The 25,323-nt window shown below is 37.4% G+C and overlaps 3 protein-coding genes across 7 annotated transcripts; 2 read left to right on the top strand and 1 right to left on the bottom strand.

Annotated features, from left to right (window-relative positions):
• The first annotated feature begins 424 nt into the window (after positions 1-424).
• LOG7 (Putative lysine decarboxylase family protein) lies at positions 425-5,633 on the top strand. 2 transcript variants are annotated; one of them, XM_086571245.1, is made up of 7 exons: positions 425-706; positions 1,714-1,811; positions 2,442-2,472; positions 3,603-3,702; positions 3,834-3,904; positions 4,857-5,000; positions 5,407-5,633. In XM_086571245.1, the coding sequence occupies exons 1-7, from the start codon at positions 593-595 to the stop codon at positions 5,500-5,502; spliced, it is 654 nt and encodes a 217-aa protein (XP_086427371.1). In that variant the 5' UTR covers positions 425-592; the 3' UTR covers positions 5,503-5,633. The 2 variants fall into 2 exon arrangements, with proteins under 2 accessions (XP_086427371.1, XP_086427372.1); XM_086571246.1 differs by lacking the exon at positions 425-706 and adding an exon at positions 1,452-1,592.
• A 1,378-nt stretch (positions 5,634-7,011) lies between these two features.
• LOC147489435 (uncharacterized) lies at positions 7,012-23,597 on the bottom strand. Of its 2 annotated transcripts, none has more exons than XM_086571242.1 (8): positions 20,779-23,597; positions 18,969-19,092; positions 18,783-18,865; positions 15,014-15,255; positions 10,996-11,082; positions 9,015-9,114; positions 8,003-8,201; positions 7,012-7,920 (listed from the first exon to the last, which is right to left on the bottom strand). In XM_086571242.1, the coding sequence occupies exons 1-8, from the start codon at positions 23,407-23,409 to the stop codon at positions 7,721-7,723; spliced, it is 3,666 nt and encodes a 1,221-aa protein (XP_086427368.1). In that variant the 5' UTR covers positions 23,410-23,597; the 3' UTR covers positions 7,012-7,720. The 2 variants fall into 2 exon arrangements, with proteins under 2 accessions (XP_086427368.1, XP_086427369.1); XM_086571243.1 differs by having other exon boundaries at positions 7,012-7,905; positions 20,779-23,548.
• On the top strand, positions 23,559-24,604 carry LOC147489434 (aspartyl/glutamyl-tRNA (Asn/Gln) amidotransferase subunit B). 3 transcript variants are annotated; one of them, XM_086571250.1, is made up of 2 exons: positions 23,559-23,690; positions 24,141-24,604. In XM_086571250.1, exon 2 carries the CDS (start codon positions 24,182-24,184, stop codon positions 24,413-24,415), a length of 234 nt encoding a protein of 77 aa, XP_086427376.1. In that variant the 5' UTR covers positions 23,559-23,690; positions 24,141-24,181; the 3' UTR covers positions 24,416-24,604. The 3 variants fall into 3 exon arrangements, with proteins under 3 accessions (XP_086427376.1, XP_086427373.1, XP_086427375.1); XM_086571247.1 differs by having other exon boundaries at positions 23,685-23,799; positions 24,145-24,604; XM_086571249.1 differs by lacking the exon at positions 23,559-23,690 and adding an exon at positions 23,757-23,780.
• Positions 24,605-25,323: the final 719 nt, after the last annotated feature.

Here is a 25,323-nt window from a genome sequence, read left to right as displayed (position 1 = left end):
CATACATAAAATTTCAAAATAAACCATCAAACTATCAAATTCTACTATTGTAACACCCACCAATGTATTTGCACCGAGTACGCCTCCAGGAACTTAGACTTTGTTTTCTTGGGAATAGCATTCTCACCCAATTGCAGACCTCTCTATAGAGATGAGAACGAGAGAGAAAACTCGAGAAAAAAAATGGCGGTTTTCCTTATTAGGTTGAGACCTGAGAGGGATGATAACCGGCTAGAAAAGACTGTAACCGGTTTTCCGATTTAGGTAGGGGTGTATTAGACTATTTCTATTGGACTTGGTTGTTGGGCTTGGGCCGGAGTGTGCCTATCACAATTTGGGGTGTGCCCAACACAGGACCCTTATAAAAGTATGAAAAAGATTTTGTAAGAATGGCAAATAAGTCCATTATTCCCTTGGACATGTCAATTACAACGTGATGATCAGTGAAGTAGGTATATACCACCAACATGCCAAGTCTACATGATAGCTTCTCAGGTGGAGACTTGCATCCTTCGTTTAACTCTTCTACTTATTATTCTACCATAGTTTACGAGGCTTTCTTAAACCAAAACTTAGAGAGAGAGAGAGAGATATGGATGAAGAGAAGAATAATTCAAGATTCAAGAGGATTTGTGTCTTTTGTGGAAGCAGTTCTGGTAAGAAACCAAGTTACCAAGAAGCTGCAGTTCAGCTGGGCAAAGAATTGGTAATAAATAATGTGGCTTTGCTTCTCTAGCTCCATCTTCTTCTTCATTCTTGTCATAAGCAGAACTTGTTAGTATTGAACAACACAACAAGACCTACTAAGGAAACATGTTCATCTAAACATATATTCTGAAAGGCCCCATTGATGATTTCTGAATATTCGTTTCATCCTGTGTGTGTATTTTGCATTTGAATGATACAAAAAATATAGGGGATTTGATATTTTTATCATTTAGTTAGATGTATTCGTTTATAGCTTCTTTGGTGTTTAGTTTTCAATGTTTTAAGCCTTTGTAAAGGCGCGTTTCCAAACAGAACGGTTGCAATCTTGTCATTTTGTCTCTCATCCAAGTACCAGTCCTTTAACTAGCTAGCTTCTTCTCCATGTACTCTTCAAGTGGTTTCTCTTTGTTTTTTTATTTTTTTTTCCTAGCTAGCTTCTTTTTAGATGGTTGTGTTAGTCTACTATGTTGTGTTAAAATTAAGAAACAGGCTTTCAACGTGAGAGATTAATATTGTTAGTATAACATATTGTTGGTGAGTGTAATTTGTAAGATTAATTTTGGCATGGGAGATTGCTAGCTGTAACTAGCCTGTCTGTTGGAGGGAGTCTTCTTGCATGATCTTGTTTTTTAACAAACCAAGCAAATTTTTATTTTCACTTTTTTTTTAAAAAAATATAATAATAAGAAACAAAATACACCCTCGCTTTTCCCAAGGAAGCAAACGTGCTATTTTGGTATAATGATTCATGACTCTCTACTTCTCTAGACATGTTTTCTTGAGCACCCCCAGTCCCCACACAAAACCTGGGTTCCATGAAATATTACAACTCAATACTCATTACTCTCTTGGTTCTATACTACTTCAATTCCCTTAGCTTGTTGGTATTTGAGAAGAATAATAATAGTTGTTGGTGCTTATAATGGTTTCCAATAACTTGAGCTTTAATTTGCTTGAGGTGTTGGCACGTGTTACATGTGTTCATATTTTGATTTGTGTGTGCAGGTGGAGAGAAAGATTGATCTAGTTTATGGAGGTGGGAGCATAGGACTGATGGGCCTTGTTTCTCAGGCTGTTCATGATGGTGGGCGCCATGTTTTAGGGTTTGTTCTCTTTCTTTGTCCCATATCTTCATGTTCTTCCTTGATACAAAAAAACTTTTATTAAAGATGTCAAAAGTAATAGCCACTTATATTTTGATTTTTGTGAGATGAGTTCCCATTTCGTTTTTCACCTTTTCTAGTTTTCTATGATATGGAAGGGAAGTAATGAAGTATCATTTTCGTCCTTTGTTTTGACAAAATGTTTTTTTTAACCTTTGAAGGAATGTTGATTTTCTAATTGACCGCAAATAAATATGATTCTTCAATTCTAATCAACATTTGAGTCTAAAAAGTGTTTTCTAACCTACTTTGGAGGTTCCAGGAACTTTCCATCGAGAAGTATAAGTGAAATATGTTCTAACTTTTGCAGTGTCAGTACACACTATAAGTTTTTGCAGTTGCTAGCTATGGAAAGTCAAGTAAAAGTAATGAACTTTAGTATTTTATTCCTTGTGTCGCTAAGAAGTTTGTTTTTCGTTTTGGAGTAACGAACGAGAAAGAAGTTTTATTTTCTGAGATATTGGAATCTACAGGCTAAAAAAGGCTATCTATCTATTCCTCTTTTGTGCAAAAACCAGATATTTGAACGATTGTATTAATTTAGTGTGGCTGGTTTTTTCTTCTTGGCAGTGTTATTCCAAGGACTCTTATGCCGAGGGAGGTAAATGTCAATTGTCAACTATCCCATGCATATAGCAATTTCTATAATCCCATGCATATAGCAATTTCTATAATCTTGAGCAAGAGCATTTATTAGTGCCGGCTCATCTATAAGGCGAATTAGGTGGCCCCTAAGTCCTCAGATTTAGAAGGGCTCAAAATTTCTTTATTTCTCCTTACATAAATGTGATATTACCATATTTTTTTAAAAAAGATACTAGAATCTATTTGTTTTCTCCCCAACCGACCACTACAAAATTTGCATCTCCGAGTTATATGATGAATCTAATAGTTATTTTTGTGGGAGTGTCCTCATTTAGTTAGATATCTTAATTAGAAAGAATCAAAGAAAATATAAAATCCCACAATATATGCTAGAATCTCCACATTCTAGGGTGCCTTTTCCATTTTTTCTCAACTTCTCATGTCTCTGAGTCTTTCTCTCTCACACTACTTTCATTTTTCAATGAATTTTTAAAGGAAAAAAGGTCTTGCTTCGCCAAAGGCCACATCTAGGCTTGGGCCGGCCCTCACGTCATCTATATATATAGCCTAATAATGGAGGAAGTACATGTAAAAAAAGTTATCATCTCCGTCAAAAAACAACCTAATTATACCTAATAGATTGTCAAGAGGTTTACTGTTTTGTATGTTTAAATTTCTTCTGAGGCAGCGTAAATTTATATTTAAACTTGAAAGATTCTTTGTCTTCTATAGTTTCACAGATTTTGTATGGTGGAATCTAGCATACAGGACTCTTGTTCTGTTGTTGTCTTTGGAAATACGTCAATATGACCATTATTATTCTTGGACCATATAGTTCAGGGAACCCTTAACATTCGTCAAAATGTCTAAAGTGATTTGCCAGTTTGGATTGTTTCAATCAAAATGTCTGGTATAAACGGAGTTGTAGACTTGTGTGCTGACAAGGGTCCAAGCATGCTTTTCCTTTGACAAAAATTTACTTCAAAATATGTAAGACATTTATCAACATAAGAGATAGTGAAACAAAATGCATGCCTAGTATGCACACAGCACATACAAATTTTAACAGCTTATTCATTGCTTTGCTCAAATTTACATTTCATGCATGTTCAAGTTCATTAACAAAATTAGGAGTTCCTATTGCAGATAACTGGTGTAACTGTTGGAGAAGTGAGAGCTGTGTCTGACATGCACCAGAGGAAAGCCGAAATGGCTCGTCAAGCTGATGGCTTTATTGCACTACCTGGTATGGCCTGGCTTCGATCAGCTCCAAATTTTTCACTTAAAATTAAATGGAATTCCTGATAATCTACTGGACATCTTACAACCAATACTAGGAGGTGATAATTTTGCATTATTTTTGTTGTATACTTTTAGGTGGATATGGCACCCTTGAAGAACTGCTAGAAGTCATTACTTGGGCTCAGCTAGGAATACATCATAAACCTGTAAGACTCATTTTTCTTCTATCTGTGATCTTCGATCTATAAACTGCTAGGCAAACAGTGAATTGGGTTACGCTTCTGTACTAAACAGTATCTCTTTAATACTTCTTATTACGATTAGCTATCTAGTTTTATTTGCTCAGGGACACTCATCCCTAGCCATCTATGTCAGTGTCATACCCTCTCAGTTGGATATTTCAATATTTCTATGCTTTCCTCAATCAATGGTTTCCTAGAAAGGTTAGCTAATTTCTCAAAAATTTGTGCTGGGAAAAAACAATAATATTATTGTTCCTTTCTTCTTCAATTCTCAACTAATAAGATGACTTGGCTCAGACCTTATGTTTGCTGTAGATCTTTCGGTGCAAGTTTCCCCACCATTTTTTAACCTCTTCTGATTAAGTCATCACCCTCTCATGGGGTTGAACAAAGTTGGGAGTTAGTGAGGATATAATCCACGTTAACTGGGAAATCTATTTTCTAGAAACTCAACCAATCTTATTTACCCTCTCGTGAACAAAGTTGGGAGTTAGTGAGAATGTAATCCACGTTAACTGAGAAATCTATTTTCTAGAAACTCAACCAATCTTATTTACCCTGAAGCTTCTTCAATTCAAAGTCAGGCTTACCGACTGTACTTTTCAATTATCTAATGTTGAACGCCGACAATCATGTGGTGCCTGTTTACCATGCCACACATTTCACTTCACAGATCGATATCCCAAGATTTGCTTTTCCAAGTATGACTGTCGTGATACATGCATGTTACGTACGAAGGTTCAATATGATCTCTTGTGGATGAGAGAATCTTCATTGAATGTTAGAAAGTATATTAATTATTGCAAATATAAAAGTGGAAACCGTAGTCAGAGGACCACTTTTTATGTTCTTAGTCAAATTAAAGTATAATGAATGTTTAGCCTTTCAGAGTGTCTAAATTAACTTAATAATGCAGGTTGGTCTACTGAATGTGGAAGGATACTACAATTCCTTGTTATCTTTCATTGACAAGGCCGTTGATGAAGGCTTTATATCCCCCTCTGCGCGTCGCATAATAGTTTCTGCCCCAACAGCAAAGCAATTAGTGAGGGAGCTTGAGGTATAAAGAATTGATTAAGTGGGCTTTACCTTAAAACTCAGATTAACGATGAATTGTCCACTCGCTGGACCACATACATTCTCAGCCTTTACGGTGTCCATTTTAAGAAACAGTTTTGTCCGGTTTAACTAAATAAACACCTGTTTATCCTTTTCAAACAGTGGGGCTAATTAGGTGCAAGGTCGTTACTAGAATATTGTTACAAGTTCAAGTTTGGATTTGACCATCTTTTTCAACTGTTAGTTTGTGTCTTTCAACCGATTTCTTGTCGTATTCTTGATTTAATTAAGTTGTCGGCAAGGAATATTTATTTGTTTGCTTGAAAGATGTTCAAATATTTGTTTTGCATTGGCGGTATGTTTTAATTGGTTTAACTTGTTGGGTTTCTGTCCCTTTCTGTTTGAAGGAATATATTCCCGATCATGATGAGGAGGCATCGAAATTGATATGGGAGGTGGAGGTAGTGAGCTATGTGCCAACTGAATCTGGCGTAGCTTCCTGATGATCGAATTGTGCATTTTTTTTGGCTCTAATCTTACATGATATACATGAAGACAATCTGATCTTAGAATGTAGAATGATGTTAAAAAATATGTTTTTGTTGAAAGTGGTCATGAACTTCAATTTTGAGCATTTTAAAAGTTAGTTGCTCAATTCAACATTTCCATGTGTTGAATTGTATGTATTGGTGAAATATCTTTCTTACTAGTTTAAGAAAATATATAGGAACTTATATAGATTCTCTAGTTATGGCTCTTCGCATTTCCTACCCCTTACTGTTTTTAGTGTTTGAAAATTTTAGGCCAACTTAAGCCATGGGATGTTTCCTAGATAACGGTTTTATTGCCCAAATGATGACCAGAATTATCACAAGCTCGTGATGAGCTGTTATTGTGGCGTACAGATCTCCCACGCCTGGGCATCCTGGACTTCATCACCACTGCCATTAAAGCAAACTCTATTAATTCTTATTCACCCCTAAACTTGGCACTAACTATTCATCTAGAGCCTAAAATTTGTTTCAGACAATTCTAACGTTTGGAGTTGTAAATAATCGCAAGCAGTTCCGGTTGGGACACTGAAATTTGGGTACCTGAAAATTGATGTGTGAAAACTCATTATTTTACATACTCAACTCAGTTTTTGATGGATAAAATTATCTCAAAAACTCCTCTACAAAACACGTCCGAAATTGACACTAATAGGCACAGCATTACAGCAAAACACGTCCTAAATTGACACTAGTAGGCACACTTCGTGCAACTTCACTTTGGGAGACTCGAGCCTATTACCATATGTTAAATCGCCTGTTACTTTAAGAGCTCAAGCTTGTAAAACGGACGGATTTTACAATATGAAGAGGACGGACATCTGATTAGCACATATGCAGGGCGGAAATGTGGAATCATCTCACCTTTCCGTGAAGTCTCTCTCACGCTGAACGTAAACATGTTTTGGCCATATTCCTGATCTTTAACACAAACACGTTTTAGCTGTTCCCACCTTTAGGATAGTTGATTATGAATTCTGATGTTTCTTGTTCAACCTGACTCATATTTTGCCTTGACTTCTCAAGGATAGTAACCATAATTCAAGGCAATTAAAATCTGCCCGTGAATTATTCATGGTCCTCACTATCAAAAAAAATCAAGGCAATTAGAACTAAAATGATATTGACTGGCATGCATGCTTTGATCTTGGTTGGTTGCATTATGCATGGCGATTTATTTGCATTGGGCATTTGGATCTAAAACAAGTACAAAAAGTAAATACAAGTATGTCTTGTCTTGCAAAGACACACTTAGAACAGAAAAGCATTTTTTGAAGACCGAAAGTGTTAAATGTTCGAAGAAAGAGAACCACACTACATGTGGAAAGTGGTCAGAGCTATTACGATTATTCTTCATGAACGCCTGAAAGGTCATACAATGTTAAATTACTTCACTAAAGATTTAGAAATCTTTTTGTCTAAGTAAACAAGTTTAGGGAATCTCTGACTAAAACATAAGTGTATTCAGTAGAATTTTTGACTAAAATATATATTAAGTAAACAGCAAGCACTCTGCATAATCTTCCAATCATTGTAAGGAATTTTCGAGAGCACTACAACTAAATCTACGTTGTGGAGAACTGACCTGATCATGAGGGCGGTCCATTAAGTTTGTAAATTTTTTATTCGCCAGGTTCAAAAGCCCAATCCAATAGGCCCCGCTGAGAGGTCCATTAAGATCGCGCATACAATGAACATCAATTTGTCATCTCATTTTGAACCTTCACGGCTTTACCAACCCCCGCCCCCTTCCTACCTTCATTGCCGATTTGCCTCATATGACACCTACTAAAACTAGCCAAAAAGGGAAAACTGAGATGTGAACTATGATTAAGCACTGAAGCAAACCATTAGTTGACACTTTCTGACACCATCTGCATATATACAATTATGCAAAAACGTTGATGATTGTACTAGCATTTCAGCATTTCCTAATACTGGAAAGTAAGGAAGCATGGAGGGAAGAGACTCTAGTCAATAGAATCAGTAGACATCCTTAGCTTCATAGCATCCTGCAGCCATCGTGTAACCTATTTTACTGGTACCAAAATTTTCTCAGGGTGCACAGATGCTTCAGCTACAGCAATAGAAACTGACCGATGGTTACTTGGAAGATTCTGTTGCTTAGTTAAAGGAGCTTTGTACAGGAAAATTTTGTATTACAGAGACATCAACGAACTTTAATGTCTTCACATGACCTTATAGAAGCATCTTCGAATGCCTGCCTTCCATAGTCTGAACTGCAACTAGTTAACATGTTTAGATCATTCATGGGACATTCAGAATAACTCTGGAAGTGTGAAGAACTATTTATTCTCTGTAGAACATCAGTACTGTCATACATCGGCTTTGCATCTGCGACGAAACAATCTAAGACGAACCATTTAATATCATACTATGGTCTGCAAATATCAAAGCTTAATTAACTTGTGTGATCAAAGAGCACAAGTACCTGTGGGTTTAAATGTCTTCCTGTTGTTAATAGGCTTCTGCAGCAAAGTTGTTTCTGCAAAAAGAACCATGTTCAAATTCCGTATTTCATCTTTATGAGCTGCTTCCAATTGTCTAAAGGAAAATGATGTCATCCACGTTTCCACCATAGCAGGGACTGCAGGTATAATCAGCTTCTCCACACACAATGAAGATAATATCTGCCAAAGTAGCTTTAATAAGTTCATCGACTCAAATCAACAATTTATTTTTTTGATCAACTAAGTTAAAAATAAACAAGACAAATTCGACATTGTCAGCAAGTCAACAGACTCGCATAAGGGATACTTAGATGATAAATTTCTGTCAAATCTCCTCATACAGAACATTTATATGGCCAATCAAACACCTGAGTAACGTCTTGTCTCTAAAAACTTTTCAATTATATTGTTAGGAGTCGCTGTTTGTTAACACTTACATTGAGAGCTCAAGTTCTAAACTCAACATTTTAATGTACTGTTTTCTCTTTAAAAGTAGAAGGCTTTTATAGCCAATAAGTAATTCTACCATACAACTGATAAGAAGCACTTCATTTCACAAGCATGTATATACATATATCCAACGGCTTTAGTCTTAACACACGTAAGCCACAGGCCCAAGAGCATTCCCTGTGGTGGGCACAAACTTACAAATAAGTAATAATCCGTTTTCCTAAGGCCATTTAGGTGTAGTATGGGCGTATGGCCATGTTATTTAGCACCACACGACATCTAATGAGCTGCTAGCAAAAACTAAGAACAGACTTAGTCACAAGATGGAAATCTGATGGTAGAATTGAGCTTCCATGCCAAAGCCTTCGTTCCCAGAAATCCATTGGCGTGCTAATAATGAATGCCAGGGAACAGAAAGTTCTATCGGGAAGAATCACATTTAAAATTAACCAACATCAACAACAAATTTCTGGCGCATAAAGCTGACATATAACAGCAATGACGGCACATACTATAGCAGTATAGCTTATGGAAATACAGCACCTCTTCGATGGCGCAGAGGAGGCGGCGACACATGCCTTGCCGTCTATATATAAGCCTCGTTCCGATAAATGGCATTTCTGCTACACGCTTCCCATGGAGCCTAATACAGTAAATATACTCAAATAGGTGAACTGTGTAAAAAGAATAGGCATGTATACTGGTAAGATCACAGATTCACAGGTTTAAAAGAATGACAAAAACAAGCTCAGTACGTCAGAGTACTGAAAAAACCTTAATGCTGGAAAACCACAAACCATTTAACAAACCAGAGAAGAACGCATTAGTATGTAGAATACCCTCAAAAGTTACTGGGTCCTGTTCACTTCTGCAAATGATGTGTCAATAATTTGTAGCAGTTAATGGTTTGGGGTTTTTGGATCAGCAGTAGGAGATACTATTATGATTGCTAAGGGTTCGCATTTCTCAACTCATGTAAACTGAGAGGATTCCAAAATGGAAACTCAAAGTAGATGAAGGTAAGAAATGAGAACGTTTTTAACCAAATTGATCATGGAAAATTAAAACAGTTGCTGATGGGTTTGTAATAATTTAAACTCAGAAGTAAACACTTAAGAAAATGGTGCTATAAAAATGAGCTTATTGAATTGAACTTCAAAGCCACTGTTCTAAAAATCGGTCTAGGTGGCCGCCTAGGCAGTCTCTAGGCGCTAGGCCGCCTGGGCGGTGCCCAACCGACTCGCCTAGGCCCTAGTCATTTAAAAAATCGGTGGACCGACTAGGCCGGTCTAGGGCGGGCTAGGCAGCCTCTAGGCAGTCCAATCAAGTTTTTTTTTTTTTTTTTTTTTTGATTAAATGTCGAAAAATAAAGGCCCGTGTAGGCTTAAGATTTGAATGAGTTTAAAAGACTTGGGTCTAATGTAAATTATATGCCACTATAACAAAGAGTATGTTTTTATATGAAGTCAATATTCCTCAACTATTACGCATTTTTGTAATAAGTATCTTTGTTTGTGTTTATTTTTTGAATTATGGTAAATGATTTTTTTCATTTCTTGTAGTATGTGTGTATTACTATATATATTAGGAAAAAAACCGCCTAGCGCCTAGCCCGTCTAGGCACTCTCCCACTGCCTGACTACCGCCTAGCGTTTTTTAGAACACTGTTCAAAGCCCACTAGTGCCCAGCAGCCCAAGTCCCCAACCACTGTCCTCATTTTCCACAACCAGATACTCATCGATAAAATTTAGGGGCGCGATATTTACACCCCACTTAATGGGATCGGCACCCATTTGGCAAAAGGGTAGAAAAATAATGGTTACTCCTAGTATGTCCCAACTTAAGCACCCCGTGTAAAAAGAGTTACAGCAACCAAGTGCCACGAGAACCACATTCTCACAATAACTCCCTGCCACAAGAACCACACTTGCACGGTAACTCGGTGCCGCGAGAAATTTTGAGATTTTTGTAATTGTTTTGCCTACCCACGGTAGCCATATCCCGCGATAGCTAAAACCTTGTGGCCAACCCCTTCCGTGAAATCTACATATTCGCGGTAGTCTTCCACCGCGACACACTTTAAAATGGGGTGCTTGTGCATTTAAATTTTAGGGGTGTATTGCAAAATTGTTAGTTAATGGAGGGGTGTGATTACCAGGGAATCTTTAAACGGGGTGCCAACCCATTAAGTGGTGAGTAAATACCACTGCCCAAAATTTATTTTTTCTGATACAATGTAGAAGGTAAACATCTAATATATCTACAAAGTAAAGAGAGAGAGAGAGAGAGAGAAGAGGGGGGGGGGGGGGGAGGGAGAGAGCTATATTAGCAACTCTTTCACAAAAAAAAAATTACATGAAGGTTTTTGTGGGACATAAGAGTTTCTGAAATCTCCATAGATTAGAAATTACAAAAATTCGAAGAGGAAGGATGTGCATATTTAACTAGCAGAAGAAAACAACAAAATAAATTCAGCATAACAATAACTAGCAATAAAATAATTATACTGCAGCAATTCCAAACCTTAATGTTGCCACTGAAATAATTTCCTCATCTTTCTCCAAAATCACAGTATAAAACCCTTCAAAGTTTAGACGGTTGAAATTGGATCTGGAAAAAAAGAAGAGAAATAGAAACTTTATCAGACAATAGGACACCATTTGACTGTAATACTGCTTAGAACATAATTCACTAAGAACTTGTTGACTTTCAAGCTTGGAACAATTGTCCCCAAACATCAAGACAAACAAATGCACTTCTTCTTTTTCTTTTTTTTCATGAGATTCAAGTTTATTCTGATCGTCTTAGGAGGCAAAATAGATTATTGAGTTGTCCTTACCATAATGTGAAAACTTAATGCTTTTTTGAGCTACTTTTAAGAAATCTGGTTGAAGAGTAAGGGATTGGAGTTTTATGCCAACATGTGACTTGTGAAAGCTAACTTCAGTGGATCAAAATATACTTGTGCAGATGAAACATGAAAACTTAAATGAACTGCATTCCAGATGATAATAGATTATTATCAGCAGGATAACATTGCAGCCTAGCTCTTAAAACACCGAGTCAGGCAAGACAAGAGACGACAACGATTGAGTTCTAAGGTGCAGTCCAACAAAGTACTAAAGAAAATGAGATAATTAAGAGAGGAAAAAGAATTTTGCGCATTTAAACAATAAGATAAAGAAAATAGAGTTAACTGCGACAGTCGCTTACCAAGTCTCAACACCAATAGAAAAGAGAAAATGAAATTAGAGTTATATGATTCTCATGAACACTGTTAATTTATTTCATTAATTAAAAATAATGCATTCACTACTATCATGTCTTTTAAAGAGATCTCTAACAATCCTCACTGGACATATTCAATGGCTCCATGCATGAACATACTGATCTTGAATAGGTGTTTCGCTAAAATGCAGTCACGAAATAAAAGCATATTTTTTAAAGAAACTACAATTTTTTGAACTTCGGAGAAGTAGCCAATTAAAATCATATATAGCAATAAATAGGAATTAGTGTTGGGATCAAGGCCATTCAGACGAAGAAAGCCTTCGGTTAGTCTATTAGTTTGGTAGAATGTGTTCCAAATTTTGCAAGTTATTAAATGCACATCCTAAAATATACTTTCATCCCCTGATTAATTGCATCCTACTTTCTATCTATGCAAGTACCAACGAAAAGAATTATAATATCAATGTGCTAATTTACATGGAGAAGAAATGCTTTTCAATAATGGCATGTAGGACTTAGGAGTCAGTCTAAACCCTGTGCTTGAGCTTAAAACTGTAACTGTTTACAAAAGAATTTTGGTCAAAATACAAATGGTCATTGATCACAAATCAGGGAATCCGAACCCAGCAGCCAAAATATCCTTTCTCCTTTTCCTTTCTCTCCTGATGCCTAACATTTTACCCTGACAACCTCCAAGAGTCATTCCAGCTAAATCCGATGGCAATCAAACGTTATTTTTAGCAACATTGTTTGTTTTATATATACAAACAACGAGTATGTTTACAGTACACCATCGAGGTTGCTTCTGCAAAGAATCAGAAAATGTGTGCACTTCAAGAGATCTAAGTAACACTGACACAGGTATGTGTGCGTGTATGCGTATCCGACATGGATACAAAAGTATCAGGGCAAAAAACCAAGAACTGAGGTATATACCATCCAATATGTATGCTTGGCGTATCCTACATGGACTCATGGAGTCGTGGATACATATCACACAGATTTTATTTTTCAATTATGGAATGTCGATTTTACATTAGATGCAATTAATACAATAAGTTGCTAAGGATTCATCTCAACTTGCACACCTCTAATGTAATAAGACTTCTTCTTTCATTGTTCGAAGTCTCTTCATTTTCCATATATGAAAGTGTTCATTACATTCATACTATGATGTCTTGGAAATTGAGGGCCGAGAAATACCTAAAAATGGCAAACTTGATATTTTGGCCAGACACCCAGACCCAGACATCTGGTTTTTGTCGTCAGAAATTCAGAATGTATATGATAATTTGACTATCATTCTTTTCCTTTAACTCTTGTCAAGCCAGTAAAATATTATACATAGCTAAACAGTAAAAATGTGGAAAAAGTTTTTGATGTGAATTTTTACTTAATCTTTGATGATGTAAATAATGAAAACAGCACTTGCTTTTATATTGAAGATATTGATAAGCACTTCAATTCAAAAGCCTGTGTAGGTTGCTAGAGGCACAACAGCGTAGATCAAGAAAACTCGATTCTTACACAGAGCATGTGTACATGCCTAGAAACACCTCAGAGACAAACATACACTTGCGACATTCCCCCAGCACGAGAACTGGAACGGATATTTGAATTTAAAACCCCTTAAGATATACCTTTACTGGTAGCATATTAGTTCAAAATCCCGAGGTGAAGAGAGCGACACGTTATAAATGTATAGTAAAGGGACCATGGGTTTAACATGCGGCAGGCCATGCCCAACAAACCTTGGAGGTACACACAATACTTTTCCCTCATTTCCTTCTTTTGCTCTGTATACCTACGAAATTGTTAACAGTGCAGTAGTGTGGTGGAAATACTAACATCGTGATCTTACTGATTGGAACTACTAATTCTGACTAAAATAATATTTTTAAGTACTAATAGCAAAAACCAATTTCCGTCTCAAATCCACTAGTATAGCAACTCCGGCTCAGATCGGACGTCTAAAATATATAAACTCGTGTTACTATCCATGTCAAAGGTTTCAAGCTAAAAGATGAACAGCCTGATCTCCCATATCGGTATTTGAATCATTTTGACCTCAGCATCTTTATTTAACAAATACATTGGTTCGTCAAGAGCAACTTTCTTGAAAGGTCTTGCACAATCTTTCGGTACACAGTAAGAGTTTTAACTTCTATACAGGGATCACAAAACCAAAAGCACGAGTTTGCATGGACCACCTGACATTTTGGGCAAGATTGCTCCTTTGCAGATAATAGGGGTAAAAAGGATCGTGGAAAGCATAACCTTGGGATCAATACTACTATTATTATAACATTGCTTTCTATGTAATTTCATGAATTTCTTATGGAAATTAAGCATACAATATTGATTCATACTAAAAAGTCGCCCTTTCATAACAACATACCCACAAATATCTACAGACTACAGTAATCTTTTTGACAAATAATATGTTTGGTATAATAAGAAGTATACAATTTGTGCATATAAACTATGATGTTCATCAACATCACGACCATCGGTTGGTTTTTAGCAGTGTTATCAGACCCGGCCCGGTGGATTGACCTGGTAAACTGGCGAACCGGTCCCCTAACCGGGCTGGGTTGATAATTAGATCGTTTAAGCACTTAACCCAGTGCTGAACCGGTTAACTCAAGCGGTTCTCTGTTGAACCCAGCTAAACCAGATGGTTAACTAGCGGGCCGAGCCAATCTGGCTGACTGCTATTCTTAGAATTCAAAATTAAATTGTGTGGGAAGTCTCGAACCTTGGTTCCAAATTTATCAGTCAACTTACACATCAAGATATGCCAACTTATCACTCAACTATTACTGATTATTGGATATGTATAAATATATTTACTATATAGTTCAAATAGTGACCCACTGGTCGAACCACTAACCCAGTGACCCAGTCCCTTCACCGGAGGGACCTCCGGGATGGGTCTGATAACACTGGTTTCTTAAAAGAATGAGCAGCAGAAATTTGACTTGGAGGTCTTTGTATAAACTATCTTCTCCTTTTAGTAAGAAATCCACCTAATTTAGCTCATGTTTCTCATGAGTATTTGGTACCAAAACACAAGGAAACCCGACCAGTATTTCGATTAGATGTTCCAGTTTGTAAGACATAACAAAATCAAGTTGCACATTTACTACATTTTGATATTTTTTTTTTTCCTTTTTTTCTGTGGAGTTGGGGTTTACACAAGATCTTAATTTCTTTTTTTACGTGTCATCAGGATATAAGAAAACAAGTAAAAACGAATACAGAAATTCAACAAATATAATTGGAATCTGTAATCAAGGACGACACTTACCCACAACTGTAAATTGCCTGGGCGATCATATCCAGACCAGTTCTGCTATCCACTAAAGGAACAAAACATTCATACAGCGCCAGTAATGCCAAGGAGAGTTTCACATTGCATTCAACGATATGTGATTGCCTTTGATCTGAGCTATTGGCAGCCTCTTCATCAAAACACCTCAGCAGGGTCCAGGTAAAGCCTCCTCCACACGGGTGCTTTATACCACGAATATTTGATAAAGAAGAATCCACCTAGAGCAAGTAAAGAGTTGATTATTATTCCTAGAGTGTCACTACTTGCCAAGATAACAGAGAAATTGATTATTGAAGGTTTAATTACGCCTAAGTTTGTCTTTCATCGCAACTTCATGTGATCAAATTGGAAAGCTATGAACATTAACTTTTGGACAGTAAATTAACCATTTGAACCCCATGCAACACTTGAAAGATGTCATAACAAAAGATCCTAGAAGAACCAAAGGGAGCAAGAAAATCACACAAAGAAGACCTTGTAACATTGAGCACAGACAAGGAGCAAAAAGTTCTAAAATAACTGACAAGGCAGTATGAGCTCCTAGAATCAAGCACACATAATTTTGATTCAGAAATAAGGTAACAACATATAGCCATGTTCAGCGACGACCACTTAATTCTATCACTGATTTAGATAATAAAATTCCCTCCTCAAGAAGTTCCACGAAGCAATTAATAAGTCCTTCCATATAAAGGAGTGGGAAAAAATTGACAATAAGATATCAAACATTTCAACCAAAAAAAATAATAAAAGTGAAGCAAACTTCAATACCATACATTCTCCAAAGGAAATTCAAGTGACAAATCGATTCACTTGTTTTTGCTTTATATTGTCAGAAGGGTGGTTAAGTAATGAGCACATCTTTTCTGACATTAATTAATGTAGATCTTACTGGTGGAAGCTTCAGTTTAATTGAATCTACACTTTAATTGAAACACAATTAAAAGACGACCTAAAAATCACTCTTTTATTGAATCTCTTAATCACAAATCACACATAAACACAACAACCGAAACCCTAACTACAAGCCCGTTATTTAAAGTAAACCTAGAAAGTATAAACCAATAAGAACATAACATGTGTCCAACTAACTAATGGACTCGAACCATGGGCTTGGACTCAACTAAGGGGCTCACACCCTCAACATCACAGCAATGTACTAATGTTCTACATCACTCTCCCCATGTTGAAGAAGCTTGTCCACAAGCTAAAGCAGTTGAGCGTCTGAAGTTGGAAACACTAACAAAACTTCATGTTGGAAATCTAGGACAAGATCAGGCGACTTGGCAACAACATCTTTGACCTCATCTTCACCTTCACCTTCAGCTAATAAAACAGGGCGCTTCTTCTTCTTAGGACACTCGGCAGCAATGTGACCCATAACGCCACATTCAAAGCACTTTCTAGCAGCACTATATGTCCTAGCAGCCGACACAGGAGTAGCAGCTGTAACTACACTTGTAGAACCAGTATAAGGTGCAGAAGTCGTACCAGGTGAAAGCACTATGCATATTTAAACGCGGTAGCCATGTTCTCAATCTCAAACATGATAAGTGTTTCACGAATTGACTTGTGCAGGCCATTCAAATAACGACCCACTCTCTGTTCATCAGTTTCAACCAACCCACAACGAGTACACAACAACTGAAACTGCTCAGTATATTCTTGAACCGAAGACAACTGTTGTTTCAAATTCTGTAGACGAATGAACAAATCTTGTTGGTACTGTTTAGGAACAAAATGCGCATGTAACTCTCGGCGCATACTAGTCCAAGTGCAAACACACCTGTAACCTTGATTAACCCTCCGCAAATTTAATTCATCCCACCACACCAAAGCATAACCCTTCAACTTAGTGGCTGCTAATTTAACCTTCTTACCATCTTCTAGGTTTTTATAATTAAAGGTCTTTTCAATTTGATTAAGCCAATCAACAAACTTATCAGGATCGAGTTTACCATCAAAAGTAGGTACATCGATTTTAATATCACCCACCTGACTCCTCTCCAATATGCGGAGGAAACGATTAACATCAACAACCCCATTATCAATATTCTGAATACCATAATCTTCATCAAAATAATTAAAATGGTCATACCTTTCAAAATCACCTGCCTGACGATTAGGGTCACGGTCTGGCCTACGACCACTTCGGTCAGTAGAAGGAGAAAAAGGAGGAGATGGAGACCGACCCCTATTCTCTTGCCTTGCATTGTGAGGAATGGGTTGTTCCCAAAAATTCCTATCACCATCAACCTAGCGCTACCCAGGACGTTGGTAACCATGACCTCTGCCTCGAACCTGATTAACACGCGGAATCTCACACACCCTTGTGGAGGAAGACGCATACCTCTAACTGCCTCTTGCATTGGTAGCCCTCGATTTTGGCCATTAGGGTTTAACCTTGGCTGAAAAATCAGATCTTGTGGCCCTTGGGGGCGCACGACAGGTAGCTGTTGGACTGGTGGTGGCACTATAGGTGGAACACGCACAAGGGGTTCACCAACACCTTCATCACCTTGACCATCTCCAACAATAGGTGGTATATGATCACCTACTGCACCCAAGGGATGAACCTGAATGTCGTTATTCTCTCCAACAACTCTTTTCCCGCCATTATTCTCTAGAGCAATATGCGCAAAAGGGTTTAGAAGAAGGACTGTACCAGCACTCTGCAAGGAAGCATCATCAGTATATGAAACCACTGAACCATTATTCTGTGGTGGTGGCGGCTGTTGGGCCTCTCTCTGTACTGTAGCTATTGTTGCAGTAAAGTTCTGGAACATGTGTCATGTTTTTCATGTTTTTCTCTAAACGAAACATGCGAGTATCTATGGATGGAGTACGACCTCGAGTTGCTTTGCTATTCACCATAATAACACAAAAAAATTTGACTTTTCAAGAAAAAAAATTCACCGTGAACAGTAACCTAGGTGAACAGTGACCCGATGAACAGTGTTTCATAAACAGTGTTTTCGGTAAACAATATAGTAAATAGTAACCCCTAAAATTAATCTGCTCCGATACCAAATAATGTAGATCTTACTGGCAGAAGCTTCAATTTAATTGAATCTACACTTTAATTGAAACACAATTAAAACACGACCTAAAAATCACTCTTTTATTGAATCTCTCAATCACAAATCACACACATAAACACAACTACCGAAACCCTAACTATAAGCCCGTTATTTAAAGTAAACCTAGAAAGCATAAACCAATAAGAACATAACATGTGTCCAACTAACTAATGGACTCGAACCATAGGCTTGGACTCAACTAAGGGGCTCACGCCCTCAACATCACAGCAATGTACTAATGTTCTACATCACTAATCACTATGATGGCATGGGGATCAAACATCTATAACTGTCAAATAGAAACATTATCATCCCTGCTAGACGCATGACATGTGCCAACCAGTGCATTGTGACAACTTCTAAACAAATACCATTTCCTTAACGGCAAAAACAGAGAAGTTCACAATACAGAATGAACAAATAAATAAGTAAATTTTTTTTCTAAAAATGAGAATAAGTAAATAATCCAAAGAACAATGCATTAGAATAGTCAGACTCATAGCTCTCTTTGTGTGCCTCATATGCCTTTGCGCTTCCATGTGCGTGCATGGGATAACCATATAATTTTTCTAAGACATACTGTAACTTAACACCTAAAACATCAAAGATAGCACACAAATTCCTTGGAATTTAAATAATAAGTACAACGAAGAAACTGGGCTCACCTGCTCACAAAATTTCCCACAAAATGCCACTGATTCTGTACCCATCTGTTCCAAGTTACTTTTACAAAGACAACCTATATGATCTGCAGGACAAGAAAGACATTAACTTTTTATAAATAAATAAATAAAAAGGTTGAAAGGGACTCGGAAAAATCAAAGGAGGCACAGAAACTGATATTTACTTACACTTGCAGCCACACTGATTACAACTGAGCAATTTCTTGGTTCCGTTGCCTTTTTGTCCACCATCAACCATCATACAGAATACACATGTACAAAAGGGGCAATACCAGTCGCCTTCAGGAAGAGACTGAAACATCAAGAAATCACTCAGCATGCGCATCTTAAACGAAATGGTGTACATAAAATCATAGAGATGAAAAACTATTAAAACCCAGGCTGATGGCTGTATCACAAGGAGTCTCCTTACGTTTTTTTAAAAAAAGGGACGAATCCCAATTTATATGCTTCAGCAAATAGTAAAAGTTTAATTTCTTCATTTTCTTGATCCATATCTCAATTTTTGGAAACCTATAAAGTTCTTCCATCAATCCTTGATCAATGTCACAACGTCACGTACAAAAAGTCATGTATTTCCTACTCAGTGGAGACAATGGGGTCACACCAGGAGAGATAATTCAAAGCAATATGTAATTGAGCATGCCTATTTCCTGTCCTCGGCCATTTTTCTTTAAGAAGCTCTGAAAGCGTTTCTTGTTTGTGTCACTCTTATCTAGTAAGTCAGCGCCTTCCGAGGTGTGAAGTGGAAGAAAAGGGTAGTCAACATTAAAATAAATTAATTAGAAATAGAAATGAAAAAGGGGTGCCAATAGGCAACAGTGAGCAATTGCTTAGCAGGATACTATTCTAAATTTTTTGAAGTGGATCAATAAGAAAATATTTGATGCTCTGGTTTATAGTTAATCTATTTCTTTAAACACTTGAAGAGAGACACAAGGAGGCACCAATTAGAGGTCAAATTTCTTTTTCTCATCTTCAAGACTCAACAATCAGATGCAGTGATTTGAGGAAGAGAAAGGTCACATACTGCTACCACATGTCTTTTGTTTTTATCACTGAAATTCACTATGTACTCAATATGAATGGTAAAATTACGATAACAAGGATTAGAACAATCAAGAATCCAAGTAGCAAGAAGCTACTTGACCTCACTCAAACTTCCCCAAAACCCCAAGTTATAACTGTTCACTCGTCTTCCAACCCATCCCAAATTGCACATAAGATTTACATTTGCATGCCTAAACAATGGATTAGCACATGCCCAATCAAAGAAACACTATAATACCCCCTATCAACTTATGCTCTTCCTTTCCAGTGTGTTCAAAGATCCTCAAGTTCTCTCCTTTCAGTGTTCACACAATCGCGTTTGGAAGGCGATCCACAAGCCACTTTGCCTTATTAGAAAATGGACCCAAAATGATATTCTTCTTTAGAGCATCCTTGATATTTGATGTGGCACCCAAGCAATGTTGAAAGATGTGTAGAATGTTATCCAAATTCCAAATTCCAAAGACGAAGGGACAAGTAAGGAGAAGATAATCCACATTTCCATCCACAACTTTGCAATATGACCACACATTATCAAAATTCACGCCCCTCCGATTCCAATTATCAATAGTTTGAATCGTACCCAAATAGGGCCCCCAACAAAAGAGTTTTCTGAGGAACCTGGAAAAAGTTCAACGCGATGGACTGACAAATCTGAAAAGAGTTCAAGGCAATGGACTGCACATGCAGAGGCTAATTACAAAGTGCAGTCAAAATGTCAAACCCCTGGTAACTTTTACCTCCATGTTTTCGAGGATCAGTAGGGAACACTATGGACTTTCACTAAGATGGACGATCGTCCCAAACTTTTTGTTTAATCAAGTTCATTAATTAAGACAGTAAATCTAAAATAGAGAAAAGACAGAAAGGGTGGGGAACATATAGGAGTACGGTTGACATAATAATAATAATAAGGGAAAAAAAATACCTGAAGCATCAAACAATCCTGGTGAAACGTCGAAGGGCAACCATCACAGCATAACAAGTGTCCTCCATCAGCACAAACAGCGCATGTATCATCACTGATATCTGTATCACCAACTCCTACTGTTTGGAAACCAATCTTCCTTTGTATCTTTTGCTTCTCCCATGCTTCAATTTTGCATCGCATCAATGACTTCCCAGAAGTGAGGAAAGTGTTACTCCATGGTTGACTACAGTCACAACCGGCATGAGCTTCAAACTCTAGCAAGGACAAGACTTTTTTGCAACAACTACACCAGATGCCTCCTCTAGTAACACAACCTTTTAACATCTTTCCTTTATCATTCTGTATGTTGTAGACCACTTTTTCATTTTCACCGACCACCCTGCTATCAATCAACCAAGAAAATACACTTACCTTCGTCTCAAATGAGATTTGTTCTTCATGATCAGCCTTACCTGCTCTCCTCACAATGAGACCACATGCACCACTATTCTTTTTCTTTCTTTTACCACTTGAACGTCCACGATAACCTACCGATTTCCTTTTGCTTGTATACAATAGAGAACATTTCTCAGACACCGATGTCTTAAGGTCACTCTCTAACTGCCTTTGTTTTCTAGAGTTTAGGAAGTCCAACTTTTCTGTTGATCTTTGTTTGAACTTTACATTGCCTGTAGAAGGTGACTCTCCCTTAAAATTTTCGGAGGAAGATACTTCAGCTGTCTGATTCTCGCTCCTTGTTACTTCATTATTGATAAAACTCAATGAAGGTATAGAGTCACCAGCATTACACTTACCTAACTCTATATCTCCGTATATAGGAACATGTTTTCCTTCAATACGTCTAGACCTCCTTGCCCCAACCAAAGGGCCTTCTTGATACATACTGTTCTCTCTAATTTTATCCTTTCTAACCACAATCGAACTGCTCCTATCTGATTTTGTAGCTTCAATACTCAAGCAATTATCCTGAATGCAAGATTGCCCCGTATCATCTTCCATGGAAGACGTCGCCGCCTCAGGAACTTCTCTGTATGCCATATCTTCCGAAATTGATGAGTCATGGATTTCTTCGTCAGGTTTATGCTTTGACGGTCCCATATGTTGCACCAACTTGTCCACGGGATTACAGAATTCGGCTGTGTTCCCTGGCGGGCAAGATGCCAATACCTCATGTACTTCCCTAAATTTCATCTTTTCTGGTCTGCAGAAGCTTTCCATGTTGTCTTCCTTATTATCCGTTTCCTGCTTTTCTGAGAAAACCTCTGGTTTAATATCTACAGGATTAGATGAAGCAAAACCAAATTTACCATCAGACAACTCGGTATATAATAATTCACAATCAACTGGAACATGTCTGCCATTAATTCGACTGGACCTCCTCACTCTCTGCAACTCAATATCAGGATGTATCCCACAATTTTTGTTCTGATAATTCTTTGTCACTCCAACACTGCAGTAACTGGAAACATAATCATCACGATTCAAGCATTCATCGTTTATACGTAATTTATGCTGACCATCCACTGCTTTCTCCTCATTAACTCGTCCATGTCTTCTTCCCTCCTGTACAAGTGAAGCTTCCAGGACTTTTTCTCTGTTAGTATCTGGTTCATATGGAGACCTGTACAGCATGACTGTCTGGTTTGGATTAATTCCTTCACCACCCTCCACTTCTTTACTGAACTCGCTATCAAGGGGTACACGTTTCCAGTTTATCTGTAGTGAGTTATTGAGTCCAATCGATTTGTGATTTTGTTGCAGAGCAGCATCTGATTCCTCTGGTTGGAAATGATCAATAGGTTCTGACAATGATGTAACCTTCCTCTTAGCCACCATCTCTTTTAAAGTCGGATCGGAAACGCAAAGGCTGGAGCTGTCTACAGATGGTGATGAACCACATCCCTTGACAAGAGGTTTAAAAGCTTTGCGAGAAAAGGTCTTTAACGCTTCAGGGAGAGATTTATACACCGAACCAGACGGAGAAACATAAATGTGACTACCACCACCTTCTGGTGAGAAAATAACCGTCCATCCAGCAGATGAAAAATGTTCATCAACACTAGGAATTGGTTGAACTACTACAGACTGCTTCCATCCAGTCCCAAGTGCAGGAAGTGCTTGAACAATAGGTTTCAAAACATATTTCTTCCAAGACGGAAAAATTTCTTCTTTTGGCCACTTTACTGGAGTAGCCCAAGCCCAATTTTCAACAAATGCAGGCAGTCCCTGAACTACAACTCTCTCAACATTCCCACTTGCATTACTCTTACGTCTTCTTCTCCCGCCTACATTCCCATACTTAGGTGACCAATCTATCTCGTTTTCTAGTAACAACCTTCTCTTACAATGCTTATATATCTCAATCAAAGTCTCCTCCTTTTCACCACTCTCATTATCAAAAACACCATTGCCATTTCTTGATAGTCTCACATTGCGTTTCAAAAAAGGACTATCCCATATTTTTCTCTTCTTCTTTTTAAGTAAAGCATCAGTTGAAGGTGATGGAAACATTCTAGAATTAAATTTTAAACCTTTCCCTTTACCCCTTTGTTTTACCTTAAGATTAATGACAGGTTCATCATCATCTATTCCTATTGAAAAACCAACCACTTCTTTTCTTGACTTCATTGCAAACACATTGGTTCAAAAAAAAACAAAATCAAACAAGTAGCAGAGAAACACTTACCACTTTTTACACCAAATGCAATAAATAATGATCAAGGAAGAAATGAAAATCTTTATTCTTGAGTACACGTGGTGATGTCATTTGTCAAAGTGTTTAGTTAAGTTTAGCACGTGTTGTTTACTAGCAGCACGTGTCTTGAGATAGAGTTGAGACTTGAGAGTATGTTTATTTTGTGGTTGAAAGTAGCGGAAGTACAGTTGAGAGATAGAGTGGGTTTACAGAGGTGAGTGCATCTTTCTTCTTATTATTTTGTGTTTGTGACATGAAATTAGAAAGCTAGAGAAAGTCAATGAGAGCATGTTTGGATGTAATCGTATGGTTTTAAAAGTTAGGTGTAATGGTATTTTTTATGGTCACACGCTTATGTGATTGTAGTCATGAATTTAAGTTAGTAGTTCATATCGGGTTACCACTTCGGTTTTCAATTGGAAAGAAATATGACATTAATACAGGCTTCTTCTGCCTTATTATATCAAACCTTTAATGCGCTTTCAAGAGAAATTATAGTATTAAGTTGTTAAGCATACTTAACACTTGGCCTGGCAAGATCCTATTTTTTCTCTCTTGTGAAGCTATAAACCAAAATTCTTACTAATTGGATAGAGCTAATAGCAATGTTTTTCGTTCTACAAAGTTAATTTCTCCTTTCACTAAAGACTTCTTTTCAGTACAGGCAGCAGCAGTTTCAAGTGGACTGGCCGGATTTTTATCAATATGGGAAGCAAACCTGTGAAACAAAAAAAGGAAGAATATCTGGTGAAAGTTGTGCCTCCACTAGATCCAGATTTTGTCAGGTGGCTCGCTCGAGATCTTGAAAGGATTCATGGCTTTGTTCCGAATAATCCACGTGCAATAAAACCACCAGAACACTATATTCAGCAGATGCGTTTGAATGGATGGCTGGACTTGGACTTGGATGACCCTGATCTTGCTCATCTGTTCCAGTGAGCTTCTGCATGGTATGTTCTACTATGAAGTTGAGCCAAATGCTCTGGTGTATTTGCTACGCACTGCAACTTTTTAAATTGTACTGGTTTGTATTTAAAAGACATAGCTATGTAGAGTTGTAAGACAGCCAAGTTCTCCTGCATTGATTAAAGCAAACTTTAATAAACATAAGAACTGTTCGATGAGAAATTCCTACAATTGTGTCACAAGGCCAAATGTTTCTTGATCCCATGAAGTGGAATGTGCCTGCTAGAGCGGATTTCGTACCAGTAAACTGAGGATGATTTCAACGCATCTTTACTTTCATCCATGACCAATCTAGCCTACTTTCACTAACATTCCCTTTTGCCAGCAGTAACACTAAATATTTCAGCAGATTTCATGAATCATTAAGAATCCAATACTGTTACAAGTGTGTTGCAAAAGTTAGATAACATGGCGTGGCCTTTGCAAATTCATTTTCTTCTTTTTAGTGATTGCCATTCATTAACTCACCTTATTATCAACTCGGTAGACCATGAGTTACTGTACTATGGCTTGAGCACAGCCTTCATTGCAGACTTCCGATCAGACTGTTATCATTTGTTTGGTTGGTTGTCAGGAAAACTTTTATCGGTGATCGGATGTATTCATTGAAGTGTACAACAAAACAAAAACGGATTTTGCCAACTTAAATCAACCTTCAAACACTTTTCCCTCCCAGATTGTATCCAAAATAGTGCCATTAGTAGTCAAGTATATCATTTATATCCATTCCATTCCAATCAATTAACAGGATGGATTAATTAACAACCAAATTACGCCATAGAAACACAGTCGCACTACTTTGTTTGCTTTTTAAATACCGATGTAGAAACTATTTGTTACATTTTAGGTAACCTAAGCTATACAATTTTATCTCTTCCTTA

This window comes from Coptis chinensis, chromosome 7 (genome assembly GCF_015680905.1).
Source record: "Coptis chinensis isolate HL-2020 chromosome 7, ASM1568090v1, whole genome shotgun sequence".
Taxonomy (NCBI): domain Eukaryota; kingdom Viridiplantae; phylum Streptophyta; class Magnoliopsida; order Ranunculales; family Ranunculaceae; genus Coptis; species Coptis chinensis.
The sequence above is the reverse complement of the archived record's forward strand: the minus strand, read 5'-3'. Positions and strand labels throughout refer to the sequence as shown.